Genomic DNA, 19,330 nt, shown 5'->3' with positions numbered 1-19,330 from the left:
CCAACTCAGGGCTCTAGACACATCCAACAAACATGAAAGAAAACCACCTTTTTCAGTCATTCGGGGACACCTCAGGCGTGTGGGGGTGGAGGGTGTGGTCTCTTATCAGAAGCATTCAGTTGAGGAGGGTGCCACTTCAATTGTTTTCTTAAAGAGGAGGGCAAGGCTAGGACAATTGAATTCCATTCTCTTTCCCGAACAGTTGTGAAATTGTCCTCTGGTGATTCGGGGACTTCAGCACCTGGGTGTGGGGCCGATGGCTGATGGATTTTGCACACAGAGTGACTCGGGCAGCCTTAGCCCTGGGAAAACTCAGGAGAATCTCTGGCCTCAAAAGAGATAGAGGGAAGAAGAATTGATAGCCTGTTTGGTCTCTTCCAATATATTATGCGTGTGAGGCTCATTTTTCATTGTTAGTTTGCACAATCTGGAGTCACCTGGTGTCCTTGTTAGGCCTTCTGTTGCTGTGATGAAACATCCAGAACGAGCTGGGGAGGAAACTTACACTCACTTCCACATTGGAGTCCGTCATGGAGGACGTCTGGGCAGGAACTCAAGCAGGGCAGGCACCTGGAGGCAGGAGCTGATGCAGAGGCCGCGGAGGGAGCTGCTTACTGACCTGCTCTTCGTGGCTTGCTCAGCCTGCTTTCTTACAGATCCCAGGACCACCAGCCCAGGGATGGCCCCGCCCACAATAGGCTGGTCCCTCCCGCATGAATCACTAGTTAAGAACATGCCCTACAGCTGGATCTCATGGAGGTGTTTTTCTCAGCTGAGGCTCCCTCCTCTCAGATGACAAAGCCAGCCAGCACACCTGGGAGGAGAGTCCTAGTGAGGGACTGTCTGGTCAGGTCCCTCTGTGAGCTTGTGTGGGGTTTGTCTTGATGACATTAACTACTGGGGAAGATCCAGCTGAGAGTGGGGGCCCTGGACTAGAGGAGTAGAGACAAGCTGCTGAGTGCCTACGCAGGCTTTATGCAGACTGTAGATGCCAGGTGACCCGCGGCTTCGCGCTCCTGCTTCCTGTCTCTGCAGGTAAGGGACAGCAACCTGGAACCGCAAGCTGAAATAAATCCTTTCTCCCCAAGGCGGTGGCTGCTTCTTCTTCTTCTTCTTCTTCTTCTTCTTCTTCTTCTTCTTCTTCTTCTTCTTCTTCTTCTTCTTCTTCTTCTTCTTCTTCTTCTTCTTCTTCTTCTTCTTCCTCTTCCTCCTCCTCCTCCTCCTCCTCTTCCTCTTCCCCTTCTCCTCCTCCACTTCCTCCTCCTCTTCCTCTTCTCCTCCTCCTCTTTCTTTTTAAAAATTAGATTAATTTTTTACCATAGCAACAGAAAGGAAAGCCCAACAGTTAGGAGCATTTAGACGTAAAGGCTGCTGGCGAGAAGGGGGAAGTAGGAAGCAGAGGGAGAACAGAGGGAGGGCGTCTGACTCAGCAGCGGCCACGGTGACTCTGAACCGTGAGAGCAGCCAGTGGGCTGGCTGCTTATCTCTGAGTTGTCCGAAGACCAGAGGGGTAAGCAGAGATGCATGGGGAGAGAGGCTGTTCTGCATCCCACCAATGGGAACGCCATCTTAATTAGTGTTCTTCAAGACGGATGCTAACAGTGACACCTCAGAGTTGTACGGCAGCTTATGGTAAATACTGGATGCGTATGCCCACTGTATCACTTGATTCTCACAACAAATCCTGGGGCATCAGTCTTGAGAGGTGAGCATCTGTGGTGGTTTGAAAGGAAACGGCCCCCAAAGGGCGAGGCTCTAATGAGAGGTGTGGCCTTGTTGGAGCAGCTGTGTCACTGCAGGGTGGGCTTTGAGGTCACACGTATGCTCAAGATACAGGAAGTGTCTCAGTCCACTTCCTGTTACCTTATGATCAGGATGTAGCCAGCACCACGTCTCTCTGCATGCCGCCACGCTCCCCGCCATGACGATAATGGACTGAACCTCTGAACTGTAAGCCAGCCCCCAATTAGATGTTTTCCCTCATAAGAGTTGCCGTGGTCGTGGTGTCTCTTCACAGCAATAGGAGCCTTAGCTAAGACAGCCTCAGAGTCGAGCACCAATTGAACCTTGGACTTGCCCTAATCCTCTGCCTGCCTCCCACCTTCACTGGCTTGTTCCCGAGCATCCTGCAGCCTTATGGGACTCTGCAACCATGCCGGTTAGACGTGAGATTTCCTTCTCACCCTATGTAACACCTGCTGCTGTCGAGGGACACTTGTGTTTCTCTAGAAACCAGCCATTTTTCACGGTTCTGGTCTCTGGTCGCTGCACTGTTTGTATTGTGGTGAGTTTCGCTGTCAGTGTGATGAGCGTGCTCTCGAGAATGGCTTTCCGTAATTTAGTCCCGACTTCTTCAAACCCCCGCTTGAAACATTGTATCGCATTTATTTCCTTGTGGGTGAGGGGCACACAGGGGCTGGGGCACTTACGTGGGCCTCAGAGGACAGCGCGGAAGAGTTGGTAGTCGCCACCGCGTGGGCCCTGGGCACGGAACTGGGGTCGTTAGGCGTTAGGGTGGGCATGTTTACTGCCTGAGCCATCTTATCTCTTTCCTCTGCATCTTTCCAAAGATGGAAGGCAGCTCCCAGCTCCCACTGCTCTTTAGGGACCCATTCTTCCGCAAGCTCCTCATCTTTATTTATAAAAGGAAAACATAAAAATGCATCATCTAGTCTCCTCTGAGCTCTCCCCAGGCCCAGCCGTTTGATGTTCTTTTGAGGAAGATGTGGGCTGGGAAGATCCTGGAGTTCTGACAATTGAGTGTGGCCACTTGCCAGGGAAGAGAACATGGGCATAACCACAGGATGTGTCCCGGCACCTGAGCTGACAGGAAGGTCTTTACCCACCTCACGATTGCCCAGCAGTTTGACCAGCACAGTGTCTCAGGTAACACTGGACTTTGAGACAGATTTCCAAGAAGCACATGCAGCCTGCTCATGCTGGGCTTTGTGCCTCACACACATAAACCCAAGCTTTGGGTAACTGAGGCAGGAGAATTGCCATGAATTCCAGGTCAGCCCGGGCAATGTGGTAGATTATGGGGCAGGCTGCTGGGACACGGTGTAAGAGGCCCTGTCACAACACAAAAAAAATAATCAAATAAAATGATCAAAACAAGCAGTCATTCATTTCGGCAGCCCGCTGTGATGGGCACTTGCATCAGGAATTCAACATCTGTGTGGCCAGCCTGGGCTACTTGAGGAATTGTCTCAAGAACCAAAACTGAACAGTTGGCTTCGGTCTTATCCCGAGATGGTAAACAGGGTTAGATTGTGAAATTCCTGCCTAAGCATCTGACTCATCCAGTATGGCCCAGAGAGAGCTCACAACCAACGGTGGGGGTCGGGGGGAGGGGTTACGGATGCTTAGACAACACTGTCTTTGGAACCAGCAGGGCGTTGGGGGCTAGGAGTGGCGACCAGCACACTGGAAAGAGTGGGCTCGCCCCCACCCCAGAGAAGCGATGCCCTCAGGGACAGCCTTGGCAGCTGCTGCCCTACTACGCTTTCTTTTGAGGTGTGCTTGGTGCACAGGAGATCCCCAGAATAGTACAGAAACATCATCTTCTGTTTCTCTTCTGTGGCTGCTCAAGGATATTTCTTTTTCTATTAGCATTGCATTTCTCCAGTGTGTGTGTGTGTGTGTGTGTGTGTGTGTACCTGTGTAAGCATGTACCTGTGTGGGTGTGCATGTACCTGTGTGTGTGTGTGTGTACCTCTGTGTGTATGTGTGGTACCTGTGTGTGTGTGTGTACCTGTGTAAGCATGTACCTGTGTGTGTGCACATGTACCTGTGTATGTGTGTGTGTACCTGTGTGGGTGTGCATGTACCTGTGTGTGTGTGTGTGTACCTGTGTGTGTGTGGTACCTGTGTGTGTGTATATGTGTGTGCATACCTGTGTGTGTGCATACCTGTGTGTGTGTACCTGCATGTGTACCTCTGTGTGTGTACCTCTGTATGTGTGTGTGTGTACTTGTGTGTGTACCTCTGTGTGTGTGTGTGTGTGTGTACCTGTGTGGGTGCATTTTTGCTTTGGCCTTTGTGGAAATCAGAGGACAAGCTGTGGAATTGGTTTTCTCCTTCCACTATGTGGGTCCCAGGACTTGAACTCAGGTTGTCAGGGTTGGTGGCAAGTACCTGTGCACACTGAGCCCTATTCTTGTCCCTTCTGGGACATTTCATCGCTCTGCTCTCAAAGGACTTCTCCGCTCACGGGTGTGATTGCCCTCTGAGCTTCCGTCCTTCTCGGCAGGATCTCAACTGCCTGGATTATATCCCTCTCCTGCGCTCATTTCCTTTACTGTATCAACACTGGGACCCACGCGCCCTCATTTCAAGCAGTCTCTTGTCAATATTCCCTTTAAAATTTGTTGGCCACAACTCATAGTGAGAAATATAACTTACACATGATCTAGAACTCATTTGATATACATTGATATATACAAATACATACATGCATAGGCTTCTCCTGACTTTAATCCAAACATATTTTTTTAAAAAAATGTTTCCTTAAAAACGGTTCTTGAATCTATAATTCTGTGTCTCATGTGAACCAGGTCATCCCGACAGTCACGTGTAGAGACCAAATTGGCACAAACTCAGGGTCTCAAAACAGCAGAGGAGCTGAAAGCTACCTCAACCAGGGTGGTAGTGTGAATTCAATTGGTCCCTATAAGAGCACCCAGTGGCACTATTAGGAGGTGTGGCTTTGTTGGAGAGGGTGTGGCCTTGTTGAAGGAAGTGTGTCACTGTGGAGGCAGGCTTTGAGTCTCATGCACAAACCACTCCCAGTGAGACAGACCACTTCCTGTTGCCTTCAAGTCAAGATGTAGGATTCTCCAGCGCTGTGTCTGCCTGCACGCCACCATGTCCCGCCATGATGACAATGGACTGAACGTCTGAAACTGTGAGCCACCCCAATGAAATGCTTTCCTCTGTAAGAGTCGCCATGGTGTCTCCTCACAGCAACAGAAACCCTACCTGACACAGGCAGTAAGTGCATGCGTGATTCCCAGAACCCACATGAAGAAATTCTGAGCAGGCGTGGTAGAGACCCCTTGTAATTCCAGTGACGGAGAGATGGAGACAGGCAGATCGCCTGGACATCTCACTAGACTAGCTAACTTGGAGAGCTGTGGGCCATGGAGGCCCTTTTCTCAGTGAAAAAAAAAAAAGGACAGCACCCAAGAGGAGATTTCTGACCTCCATGTACATGTGAGCACACATGCATACATGTACATGCATTCATACACATGCATGTACATACACACACACACAGAAGACAGCAGAGGTTGATTTCTGGCCTCCATGTACATGTGAGCACACATGCATACATGTACATGCACTCATACACATGCATGTACACACACATACACAGAAAGAGAGAGAGAAGACAACAGAGGTTGATTTCTGGCCTCCATGTACATGTGAGCACACATACATGCACTCATACATGTGCGTTGCATATGCACACACACACAGAGGGAGGGAGAGAGAGACAGAGAGAGAGGGAGAGAGAGAGAGAGAGAGAGAGAGAGAGAGAAACAGAGAGAACATGCGCACATACGCCTCTGTGAGTTTCTTTATTGCTGTGGCCACCGATCAACTCAAGGAAGAAGAGTTTATTTGGGCTCATGGCTTGAAGGCAGCCTTCCTCAGAGCACTCATGTATGAAGGGGGTGACTCTAGGCCAAACTACCTCACTTCTTTGCCTGTGAGCTTCCAGAAAGCCCAGGTACCTTCCGTCAGGAATTATACTTCTGAGGGATTTTGAAACCGGGACGGGACTCACATAGGCGTGGATCGTCTGTGTGGGAATCAAACACTTCTGGGACTGCCCTCCTTCCCCTAACGTCTGCCCAGCGCATCCCACACACACCTCAACAAAAAGTCCCTGACTCTGCTCCCGGCAGCCCTGCTGTTGACCTCATGAGGTGTGAGAAGGAGGAAGAGAAATATACATTCTGGCCAGAACTTACTTCCTCATTTCTGAGAACTGGCCCATGCTCTAGACCTGCCAGCCTACGGGTCCTCAGACCTTCTCAGAGCCCTGGTCCAGCCTGGCTCTTATAACTGCTTGAGAAGTATTGGGGAGGCTGGGGTGCAGAGACCGGCATGTGGCTCCTGGGACGATTTCCAGACGGGGTGGCTGTGTACGTCAGAAATGCTACTCCTGTAGTCCCAGAGGTCTGACGTCCAGGCATAAGCAGAGCCCTCTAAGGCCTTCCCTGCACCCCTCGGTTTCCACTGGTGGCTTGCTGGCCTTGGTGGTCTTCACATCACTGTCTTCTGTCTTCTTTCTTTTTTCCTGGTGGGGATGCTAATCACACGGCATTGAGGAGTCTCCCCAGTTCAGTATGCCTTCCCTTCAACTAATTCTGCCTGCACTCCTGTTTTCAAACGAAGTAACTTCATGAGGCACAATAGGAATCTGAAGACACACTCACTACTCAGTCCACAACAAAGATCCGCCTTAGCGCCCTCCCCCACCACCTTGGTCACCCCTCCCCCCACCTTAAGCCCCCTCCCCCAGCATCTTCCAGGCAAGCCTTACCCTATGCAGGGAGCCCTCCCCGCTGCTTCCCTCTCTGGGGTGAGGCAGGCCCAGGAGTGGCTTCCTGAAGTTGGATTGGCACCTCTTACTTCAGGAAGTCCCGGAGACCAGAAAAGTCAATTCTTCCTCGGAACGGGTGTCCACATGCCCAGGGACACCCACTCAGCAGAGTCCCTGCTTTGCAGAAGCTCTCCCGGATTCCTTGGGCTCATGGCCAATCCCTTAGTGTGCTGCCTGGAGGGATGGAGCACCAGGCGATCAGGGACCAAGGAACCTGGTTCACACAGGAAAGCCAGCATCTGGCCCCACTGCCCCCGTGACCTCACTGGTCACCTGCCTCAGATCTGCCTCAGAAGCTGCACCCCTCACCTTCCTAACCCAGCTGGCCCTGCCTCAGGGATGCCAGCATCTCCTTGCTCCAGAATCTAAGCAGGAATGGGAAGGGGGGGCTTCCTGGCGCTCCCGTAACCCAGCTGAATATTTTCCAGGTTACTTAACCAAACTCCTGCAAAACCACACCGCCTATGCCTGTGACGGGGACTATTTGAATCTACAGTGCCCTCGGCATTCTACAATAAGTGTCCAGTCGGCATTTTATGGGCAAGATTACCAAATGTGTAGTTCCCAGGAGCCCACCTCCCAGAGGGAAGACAACTTGACCTGTGTGGCGCCCACCACTTTGCAGGTATTGCCTTTCGTGGACGTGATAAAAATCACGAAGTACTTTTTCCCTCTCTTTCCTCTCTCTCCCTTTCCCTCTCTTCCCCGCTCTTTTTCCGTGTTCATTTACGTGTGGTTCTGTGGTCCATTCAAAGCAAAATCCTGTGAAAACCCCCAATTGCTGTGGCATCACTAATTTTTATCGGTGAGTATTTCTTGCCTCTCAAAGGTCTCTGCCACGCGGTACAAACGGAACCGCTAAGAGATGAAGCATTCATTCCCTCAGTACTCTTCCATGTGGAGTGAGCCACAGGCACACTCCGCTGTGGTGAAGCAGAGCAGCTGTGTTGGACTGATAAATGCCCCAGGGGGAACCCTGTGACTCTGATGCCAGCCATGGCAGTCACGGTGGACTTCTTAGACCAGAGCCCGAGAGACTTAGCAACTGTTGTCTTCCATGTCCCGTGGCTTTGTTCCCTGCCTGTAGACAACCATCGTGTTCTCATTAGAGATATTTTGGGTGGTATTGGCAACTTCTGAATAGTACAACTTCTTCCTCCCCCCTCCTCTTCCTCCCCTCCTCCTCTTCCTCTTCTCTTCCTCTTCCTCTCTCTTCCTCTTTCCTCCCCACTCTCCTCCCCCCTACCTTCTTCTCTCTCCTTGGGCACACTTGGGGAAAGTTGGCACATACAGAGGTCAAATCACTGGTGGGTTTAGACTGAGGTTGTCAGTTATACACGCAGGCTTTTCCATTACTGGGGATTGGCTGAACCTAGGGCCTCCTGCATGCCGGGCAAGCAGCATGCCACTGGGCAAGCTATAGTCTCAGCCCTTTTCACTTTTGAGACGGTGTCTTCCTCAGTTTCCCTGGCTAGCTTTGGGCTTGCTTTGCAGCCCAGGTAGACATGAACCTTCCGTCCTGCTGTCTGTGTGCAGAGGCTGGGATTACGGGCCTGCGCCACTATAGCCAACCCTATCCAAGCAATCTATAATCTGTCATGTCAGCTACCTGGCCAACATTACCATATCGCTGGCCTGTGCTTTATGGTGACTTTTAACGCCTCTCACGTTCCTTACACCAAGTGGCTGTCATCAAGGTAGATGTCGGTTTGATTATGATCAGCATAGAATATGTAGATGAAGGTAAATTTTTCAGAGGGACTAAGGAGACTTCCGTACATTATTTTTGTGCCCACAGAGAAGCAAAACTATTAGATGGTGCAAAGATTTTTCTGTTCTTCATGTTACGTTTTCTGGAGGGTGGTTTGAGACAGGGATTCCCTGTGGCTTTGGAGGCTGCTGTCCTGAGATCACACTACTTTTCTTTCAGTCTAAAAAAACTATAGCGTGTGGGTAGTCATGTCATTAGTAAACAGCACAAAAGAATGCATTGGGCTGAATCCCCTTGACATGGCTTCCACCCTGTGATGAGCAACAACATGTCTCTTTGGAAGTCAAGCGTAGTGTCTTTGAGTACCCGCCCTGCCTCAGTTTCTCCCTTCGGGGGCCCCCCCTCTAAGAGTCATACTCCTGCTGGTCACCTGACTTCCTCCTCACCCAATCCAGGTGCCCAGGCTCTCCACTGCCCTCCAGGGCGCATAAAAAGTGTGCTGGCCTGCGGGCACCCAGAGGGCGGATCTATCTGGTGAAAGAATGGCCTGCCTGCTCCAGCCTGGTGCCCTGAGGGAAGAGGAAGTTCCACTTAGACTGTCATGTCAGCATCTGAGAACACAATTCTGATGCTGCTCAGAGGGTTAGCTCGCCAGAAGCATCCCTACACATGGCCCTGTCACTCAGCAGACAGGAGGTCCCTTCCCCTGGGACTTCACGCCACACTGGCTGCTGAGTCAGTCTGTGTCCTGAGGGGCAGTAGTATTTATGGTAGGAATGGGTTAACATCTGCCAAGGTAACTACCATGGCTCCTGTCTGCATTCTGCTGTTAGTAACATGGTTTGAGCCTGCCCTGAGGAGGTGATGGGAGGGCCTTAGAGTAACACCCAGAGGCTGTGTGGTTTACCAAGACCATTAGCCATGCCAGTGTGTGCCGTCATCTGAGAGCTGGGCTACGGGTGTAAAGGTTCCCCTGGGAATTCTTTCTGAGTGACAGATCCACATGGCAGGGTAGGTGACATGGTAGGACCAACATCCTTCATGGAAATAAATATTCCCTGAGCTGTTATAAGAGCACGGTAACTCAGAATAAAATAAAAGATCTGCATGGCAGGCAGTCCTAAAGTAAGAGTAGACTCTTGGGAACTTTCTCTCTTTTGGTCTCTGTCTCTCTTTCATCAGAACCAAGGCCAGCACCTGAGTTTACTCTGTGTAGAGTTTTCTCTGCCAGCCATAGGCCAGAGTGGTGTTCCACAAGCTTCCAGAGAGAGAGAGAGGGAGGGAGAGAGAGAGACAGAGAGAGAGAGAGAGAGACAGAGACAGAGACAGAGATAGAGACAGAGAGACAGAGACAGACAGACAGACAGACAGACAGACAGACAGTAATCACCAAGCAGCAAAGTCATAGGCCCATGCCCCCCGAGGTTGTCAAGTGTGGAAGTCAGCTTTAAATTATTTCATTTGGTAGAGAAAGTGTGGGTGTTTGAAGTCTTTCCCAAGTTCCTGGGGCCTGTGTGGGGCCATTCCTAAAGGTAAGGAGGTGTGGCCATAATTCCTGGCCATTGTGGCTCTCTCAGTTCTAAAGCTTGAAGCGCCCTCCAGCTGACCAATCAAAGGTGTCTTGATATCACTCATGTGCCCTAGAGCCTCTGAGGGATGGACCTTCTTAAGATGAGCTGTAGTGCCACTGCAGCTGGTTGACAGCAGCTCTCCCGTGGGCCTGGCTTTCTGGACCACAGTTCTTTCTTCTAAAAGTTATAGGGAGCCGCCTTCCATCCATAGCTGTTTCCATCCCAGATGCAACTCAGGCCAGACAGGGACGCCTCATGCCCCCAGAGTCCAGAACAACCAGGGCTTGGGGTCCAGAAGACACCGTGCGGTTTGCAAGCCTCTGCTTTTCTACCCTCCTTCCAGAAGGTGCTGGACGAGTGCCAGAACCAGCGGGCCTGCCACCTCCTGGTCAATAGCCGCGTCTTCGGACCTGACCTTTGTCCGGGAAGCAGTAAATACCTCCTGGTCTCCTTTAAATGCCAACCTAGTAAGTAACTTCCGAGGGTGGTGGGGGGGGACAGTGTGTTTGGGATTGGCCCCTAGTTTCAGGGACACAAGTCCATGGTGTTCACCTAACCTCAAATCCCTCAATAGAAACATCAGAGAGACGCATGTGTGTGCTCCTACATACAAATCCACACTCGTAGAAACCTTTCTCCACTGCACTGATGTTAAAAGTACCCACAGGGGGAGGAAATGCAAGGGGCGTCCCTCAAAGCAAGGGACAAATCCTGCTTTCCAAAGGGGGTCGCATTATGAGGCGTGGCCTCCCCCCAGGCTCAGCAGCATAGGCAGGCACCACCTCCCTAGTGTATGAACTCTTGTGGACCAGGGTGTGCTGAGCAATCTCCTCCATCCTGGTCCCTGTGCTTCCTCCGCTGACGTTTACCATCCATCCCTAATGCACACTGGCGCAAGCCCTAAGTGAGCCCTCTCCAAGGAACAGGCCTCATTTCTAGGCACCCGGGAAGCGCCTGCAACAGACTGCAGGGGATCGGGCACAACGGACATCCTTTTTCTTAGTTTGTCTTAAAACAGCACAGAAAGTAATGGCGTTTTCAGGCGTCGTTTTGGTTGATCCTATCCCAATTCTTCCCTCCCCATCCCTTGTCCCCCTCTCCCTTTCCACCCCCATCGGTCCCCTTGCCACCGTCATGTCACCTGGCTTCTGTCACTCATTTTCCTTCACTTCCTGAACCCCCCCACCTGTACACACACCCATGTACACACACCCATGTACACAAACCATGTACACAAACCCATGTACACACCCATGTACACAACCCATGTACACAATCCATGTATACACACCCATGTACACACACCCATGTACACACACCCATGTACACACACCCATGTACACACACCCATGTACACAAACCATGTACACACACCCATGTACACACACCCATGTACACACACCCATGTACACACACCCATGTACACAAACCATGTACACAAACCATGTACACAAACCATGTACACACACCCATGTACACACACCATGTACACAACCCATGTACACACACCCATGTACACAATCCATGTACACACACCCATGTACACACACCCATGTACACACCCATGTACACACACCATGTACACAACCCATGTACACACACCCATGTACACAATCCATGTACACACACCCATGTACACACACCCATGTACACACCCATGTACACATACCATGTACACAACCCATGTACACACACCCATGTACACAATCCATGTACACACACCCATGTACACACACCCATGTACACAAACCATGTACACACACCCATGTACACACACCCATGTACACACACCATGTACACAACCCATGTACACACACCCATGTACACACACCATGTACACAACCCATGTACACACACCCATGTACACAATCCATGTATACACACCCATGTACACACACCCATGTACACAACCCATGTACACACACCCATGTACACACACCCATGTACACACCCATGTACACATACCATGTACACAACCCATGTACACACACCCATGTACACAATCCATGTATACACACCCATGTACACACACCCATGTACACACACCCATGTACACACACCCATGTACACACCCATGTACACATACCATGTACACAACCCATGTACACACACCCATGTACACAATCCATGTATACACACCCATGTACACACACCCATGTACACACACCCATGTACACACACCCATGTACACAAACCATGTACACAAACCATGTACACACACCCATGTACACACACCATGTACACAACCCATGTACACAATCCATGTATACACACCCATGTACACACACCCATGTACACACACCCATGTACACACCCATGTACACATACCATGTACACAACCCATGTACACACACCCATGTACACAATCCATGTACACACACCCATGTACACACACCCATGTACACACACCCATGTACACACACCCATGTACACACACCCATGTACACAAACCATGTACACAAACCATGTACACACACCATGTACACACACCCATGTACACACACCATGTACACACACCCATGTACACACACCATGTACACACACCCATGTACACACACCCATGTACACACACCCATGTACACAATCCATGTATACACACCCATGTACACACACCCATGTACACACACCCATGTACACACACCCATGTACACACACCCATGTACACATACCCATGTACACAACCCATGCACACATACCCACGTACACACCCATGTACACACACCCATGTATACACACACACACAGAAATTAGCAGCTAGGGTTCTTGCACGCAGTGTTTGTCTCTCCAGCAGGCTTGCTCGAACAACTCGTTGAAAAGAAATTATAGCACTAGTACGTGGTCGCATGTCAGGATTTAATAGTTTTTACAACTTCCTCTGCCACCGCAACTCAACTGTTTTTCTTTCTGCATTTTGTGCTCTTGTCGGTTCTTGGACACTGGTAGTCTGGTGCTGGGGGTGAGGACATGGGACCCCAGGGGACACCCCTCTGCCCCACTGCATGTTGGGGAGGCAGTCCCCAGACCTCAGAGTTTTCTCCAACACCCTCCCCAGAGACAGCAGACACACGATAGAATTGCCCCTCGGTACTGCACCTGCCTCACACACACACACAAACGTAAATAGCCCAAAACAGGCCTAAACATTGAAGAGCAGCCGAACATCCCTCTATGCCCCCTCCCCCTCCCCCACCACATCCCAACAACCCCTGCCTGGGCCAACGGATCAGGACCCTGGCTTGGGGGTCTCTGCGTTCTTCACGGGCCTCCTGCCGCTGACACTGAAAAGCATGCCTGTGACTGTGCCCTTAGTGCCATTGGATTCGCTCTCTTTCTCTCGAGCCCCCCCCCCATGATGAAAGCAAACACTCCTTTCAGAATCAGTTGTTCAGACTGTAGCAACTGGAGGTGGTGAGAGCCTGACTACCGTGGCCTGGAGACAGAGGAAATGGGCATGCCCCCTCCCCGTTCTCCACCAACCTGGTCAACCTTTTCTAGTCCTAATCGCCTGAAAGTCCCATCTCTAAACACCAAAGTTAGGGAGAATTTCCACCCTCTTGACACTTACTGGTGGGGACTGGACAGCATGGGTTTGGAGGGGACAAACCAAGGCCGTGTTCACACAGGGTGGTGTGGTGTAGGCAAAGCCCTCCCTGGCTGCCCCAGGGAGAAATGGTGGAGAGCAGATGAGGCATCGAGTTGCTGTGTGACCCCCGTCCTAAGCAGTCAGAGTTGCGGCATTTTGGAAGGCGGAAGGGAGGTTTTCCTCTCGCTGACCCCTCCAATTGATCGTTTGACTACCAGGGGAAGCTATGATGTGTTTGTAGCTTAGGTGTGTTAAGTGCATTCAATCTAGTTTTTTTTTTTTTTAATTCATGTGAAAACCCGTATTTCCAACGAGACAGCTTTGCAACTCACCGTGGGTTTAATTGGACGTAGCTCTCTGCAGGTCAAGGACTCTGTGTGTACTGTTAGGAGAAAAGGGGAAACCCAGCAGGGCCCCGTACGCGGCAGAGATTCTCAGCTGCAGTCATGGCTGCTGCATCTCAGCAGAGTCCCGACTCCGCTCTCTCAGCAGAGGTGTTGTTGGTGACACCCTTGGGCAGCTCAGAGCGCTACCCCAGCTCCTACCGAGCTCTGCTCCTCCTAGAAAGCAACAGTTACGTTAGGAGTTCCCTCTCCTTTAGAACCCCCCAAAACACGCTCTTAGGTGACAGCACATTTTCAGGGAATCTAGGACTCAGCACAGCACAGCAGGAAGCAATGCGGTACACATCTGTGGTGGGGAGGGGGTCTGGAGGCCTTACACATGGTGTCCTGTCGTCTTAGGTGGGTTTTGCTGGCACTGGGTGGACGAGCTTTTGTTACTCAAAGAGAGATGGCTAGTACTCATTCCACGGTGTGCTTTAAAATATTATAATAACTTAGGTTGGAGAAATAGGTCAGCAATTAAGAGTGCTGGCTGCTCTTCTAGAGGACCTGGGTTCAATTGCCAGCACCCACATGGAGAGTCACAACTGTCTGTAAGTCCAGTACCACGGGATCCTCCTCTGGCCTCTGCGGGCACCAAGGACATATGTGGAACTCATACATACGTGCAGGTAAAACACTCACACATGCTGCTCATACATACATGCAGGCAAAGCACTCACGTACATTAAGTAAGCAAATAAACACTTTGTAATAATTTAAAATGCTGATTTAAGGAGAGAGAGAGAGACAGAGACAGAGACAGAGAGACAGAGACAGAGAGACAGAAAGAGAGAGCTAGTCCTGTTCTTACATGTTTCTAAATCTGGGTATGCTGACACAGACCCAAGATTTCAACACCTGGGAAGTTGAGGCAGAAAGATCTTCAGTTTGAGGCTAGCCTGGTCTACAGAGTAATTATCTCAAGCTATAGAGACCAAACTAACAAAAGAGTTCAAGTTTGCTGAGAAGTCTAGTTGACCCGGCTCCTGCCACCCCTGTTTGGAGGCGCTCTGCCCCAATAGGCATTCTGAACACGTAGGTGTTCTCCTGATTGCAAAGGCCACTGGTGTTTCTTTTGAGTCTGGTTTTATGCTGTTGTCACCTTGGGTCTTTGAAGTCGGGGGAACTGTCAGCGTTGATGAGACAGAGCATCTATTCAGACACAACACCAGGATTACAGACTTGGGTGGCCGAAAAACACAAGCACCCCAAAGTCACAAGCAGATTCAGCCATCTTTTTATGTAGAAAATGGCAACCTTTTCCTTGAATCTACCTGCAAGGGTCTTTTAAATAATTACTGCAACACCGGGTTCCTTTGTCCTGCTTCACCGGCTCTCCTGTATGTCAAATGACCAGAAGGGGCAAGGATCTTGTGAGCATTGACAGCCTGGCTTCTGCTCCATTGCATTTTGATCTCTCTCACAGGAGTGCCCAAGCCTTTAAGACTGCCGCATGACATTGTCATCTACAAAGGAAGTTGTGATTTTCTGTCGGCTGCATTCATAACTACCTATATCTGGCCCATAGCCCTAGAACGTTCATATATATATGCATATGCATATATAATAGATATAGATAGATATACATATAATCATCTGACCTTATCCAAAGGGAACATATTCCAAGAGGGCCTGTGGCTCCCTAAAGCCACAGGTACCATCAAACCCTAGCTATCCTATGACTTTTATATAGTTACACACCCATGATAAGGTTTAATTTGGGCACATAGTAAGAGATCTATAACAACAATAATAAAACAGAAGTTATAACCATGGTTATAATAAAATTGCCATCGTAATTAATATTCTTGTACTTTGGGCTGTCAGGAAGTAAAATCAGGGTTATTCGAGATGAATCCTTCGACAATGGCTCTGATAACTAAGACAGTGAACCAGGTGACTGACTAACAGGCTTCTGGCATACACAGGGTGCATCTGTAGGGCAAAGGAAGGCTCACGTCTGTGTGGACAGAACCCAGTTGCCGAAGAGAATGACACACTACTCAGAATAGGGACAGCTTAGAATTTAGGGATTGTTGACTTCTGGAATTTTCTATTTACTGTTCTCAAGCTGTGACTGGCTGTGGATTACCTAAAATCACAGAAACTGACCTGCAGGGGGAGCGTGGTTGACTATATTAAAAACCAGCGCCAGGGCTCACCGCTGCAGCCGGTGGGCATCCTGAGATCTGAGGTGTCTTCCTGCCTGTGCGCCCAGGCCGTGTCTTTCGGGTTTTTGGTGAAGACCCGTGGGAGCTCCCAAGTCATGGGAAGGTGGGGTTCATCGCTGGGTTTCTTCCCTTTCATGTTTTAACGAATTGTCGGTTCTGCCAAGGGTCACCCAGCTGTCCTAGCTCTGGTGTGTGTTGCATGTACTTTTCTGGAAGACTTACGGTGGGAGCTTCCAAACCACTTGGATTCCAACCCACAGTAAGAAAAACACTGTACGCGTTGGCCCAACGTGACGTACACTCACGTGAAGACCGCTGGAGGATGATCTTTGGAAGTCACAGCCCTGTTTATTCTCATGGAATTCCCTTTTATGCCTTTGATGATTTCTAGTCGTTCTTTTTTGTCTTCCTCTTCTTTTCTTCCTGGAGAGAAGGAAGAGATGGGACTCACTATGTAGCCAGACTGGCCTCAAACTGCCTGGGGCTGCCAGGGGGCTAGGGCTGTAGCTGTGTGCCACGACTCCCAGCTGGTCTGTATTTTTTAAATTTGCTGGTCACAATTCACTAACCTGGTTTCAAAGTCTCGGACCACATTTGAGAGAACCCAGCCTTGAGGCATATCAGGACACGGAATCAGGCAGTGTGGGAGATGAATGTGAGCTCAGGAAGTTAAAAGCAAGACTTTTCTTGGGAAAGCTGGTTCCCTCCAGCCAACCAGCCCAAGTCAGCCCAGGCCAGCCCAGGCCAGCCCAGGCCAGTCAAGGGAGCTTGCCATTAACTCTTGCTGCCTGGGCTTTGAGGAAGCTTCAAAAAGACAGCACATCAAAAGACTGCTTTGCGTGAAGTCCATTACTACACTTAATTTTCTTAGAACAGGACCACGTGGAGGGGAGCCCTCGGTACCAATTATCTCTAGTTCTAAAGTATGCTGAGGTATAATTAATAAGGCACGAAATCCTCCCACTTCAAGTGAACAGTTCTACAGCCTTTAGTAAGCCGACAGAGCCGTGTTCTCTCAACCACTGTCCAGCCTCTGAACATTCCTGTCTTCTGTTAGAGTTCCCTCCATCTTCTCCTGACCACACTCCCAATCTCAGTCAATCACCCATCCACATTCACCTGTAAACACTTGCCTTTTCTTGATGTCTCACATGTGGCCATGCAACGTAATGGCAGTTTTGTTCGGTGACACGCCAGATCCATGACAGTAGCCCTGAGAAGATTATAACCGAACTGAAAATACCAGTCATTTAACATTTGTACCGCACGTGTCCTGCGTTGCTCAGTGCTAAGTACACAGATACTTGGCATTGTGTTACAGTAGGCTTGGTCTTCAGGATGGCAGCATGCTATGCTGGCTTGCAGCCCAGGGCCTGGAGGCTGCACCATGCAGCACACGTGTGTAGATCTGTGAGTATAGCTCAGTCGTAGAGTGCACCTAGCATTCAAGAGGCCTTGGGATTACCCCTAGCACCACAGCAAACAACCCAAACGAGTAACGTAGGCATGCAATAGAGTGTACCATCTAGACTCACGCATGTGCTCTCCACAGCGTTCACTCAAGGACGCATTCTCAGAGCATATCCCACTATTGATATATGACATATATAATATACAGCTATACATAGGCATAGTTGTTCCTTTTTTTGTGTATGGTATTCATCCCAAGATCCTAGTGGATGTTCCAAACCAAAAAAGATGCATTCTTTTTTTATTTTTTAAAGATTTAACTTAAAAAAAATGACGTGTGTGTGTGTGTGTGTGTGTGTGTGTGTGTGTGTGTGTGTGTGTGTGTGTGTTGCGGGCAGGTGTGCTCTTGTGAATACAGTTGTACATGGAAGCCAGAGGTGTCGGATACCCCTGGAGAAATTGTGGATTGCCTGATGTGGCTGCTGGGAACCGGACGTGGGTCCTCTGTGTTCTTTACTTCAGATCCACATCCCCAGCCCGGCTATGTCTCTTCTCATACACGCGTGTTTACGGCCAAGCTTAGTCTATAAGTTAGACAATAATAAAGTAGAATAGCAGTATCAATAACTCTAATAAAAGTTGCATGCATGCAGTCTCCTGCAATTTTCTATTCAATGCTTTTAAATTGTGATTGATGGTAGATAACTCAAGTCCCGGAGAGGAACCTTGGATAAAAGGGAGAGGTGGTATAAGTAGGTTCACATGCTACCGTCTCCTGAGTCTGATTTGTCAGAAATTAATACTTTTCAAAAGAGATGCACGCCTTTAATCCCAGTGCTCGGGAGGCAGGTGAATATCTGTGAGTTCCAGGCCAGCCTGGTCTACAAAGGGAGTTCCAGACCAGCCAGGGCTATCTGTTTCCAAAAAGAAAGATATCTCTCCCTCCCTACCTCACTCACTCCCTCCCCCTTTCTCTGTCTCTCTCTCTCTCTGTCTCATAAACTTTGAATCAGCAATATGGTCAGTGGGTGAAGGCAGTTGCTGTCAAGCCTGATGACCCAGATTCAATTCCTGGTATTGCTGGAGTTTCTTTCTAACCTGGTCCGGCAGTTGATTTGCCCCAAATAAGCACACATAAACTGTTGGCCGCTAGTTAGGGCTTCTTACTGGCTAGCCCTCTTTTAATTATTAACCCATAACTAATTAAGTATTTCTACATGGCCTTATCTTACCAGAGAATGCCTGGCACATCCTATCTTCCCGGTCTTTACATGGTGTTTCCTCCCGGTGTCTCTCTCCAGCATTCTCCTCGTCTCCTAGCTCTGCCTGTCTTCCTGCCTCTACTGGCCAGTCAGTGATTTATTCATTAACCAATAAGAGAATCACATATACAGAAGGACGTCCCCCATCACCCTGGAACTCACATTGTGGAAAGAGAGAACGGTCACTCAGCTGGCCATAATGCATTGTGAAACTCATTCCCACGCACAATAAAACAAGTTTAAGTTGGATGGCTCTATTTTTTTTATACAAAGACTTTTTACCTTGGCAGTTGGTGAAAATATCAACCCTGTATAACATTTGTTTTTTTTTTTTGTTTGTTTGTTTGTTTTTTTGGGTTTTTCGAGACAGGGTTTCTCTGTGGCTTTGGAGGCTGTCCTGGAACTAGCTCTGTAGACCAGGCTGGTCTCGAACTCACAGAGATCCGCCTGCCTCTGCCTCCCAAGTGCTGGGATTAAAGGTGTGCGCCACCGACGCCCGGCACTGTATAACATTTGTAAAGAGAGATTTCATTGTGGTAGCACAGAGATCTTCCTGCCTCAGCCTCCTGAGTCGGGATTACAAGAAGGAACCACCACGCCCAGCTCCCCCAAACCCATGCTTT

The 19,330-nt window shown here is 49.6% G+C and overlaps 1 protein-coding gene across 4 annotated transcripts in view; it reads left to right on the top strand.

Moving 5' to 3' along the window:
* The window catches only part of Eva1c (eva-1 homolog C), a 65,862-nt gene that overhangs the window by 23,326 nt on the left and 23,206 nt on the right, over positions 1–19,330 (top strand). For 2 of the 4 annotated variants that reach the window (XM_040750514.1, XM_040750512.1), the window contains exons 2-3: positions 7,042–7,238; positions 10,239–10,362. The exons of 1 other annotated variant lie outside the window; for it this stretch is intronic. In XM_040750514.1, the coding sequence (XP_040606448.1) occupies positions 7,042–7,238; positions 10,239–10,362 (321 nt within the window). The remainder of the gene's footprint in view (positions 1–7,041; positions 7,239–10,238; positions 10,363–19,330) is intronic. One more of the 4 variants, XM_040750513.1, reaches the window with a different exon arrangement.

Source organism: Mesocricetus auratus, unplaced genomic scaffold (assembly GCF_017639785.1).
Source record: "Mesocricetus auratus isolate SY011 unplaced genomic scaffold, BCM_Maur_2.0 Super-Scaffold_100008, whole genome shotgun sequence".
NCBI classification, from domain to species: domain Eukaryota; kingdom Metazoa; phylum Chordata; class Mammalia; order Rodentia; family Cricetidae; genus Mesocricetus; species Mesocricetus auratus.
Note: the sequence above shows the minus strand (reverse complement) of the source record. Positions and strands in the feature narration are given on the sequence as shown.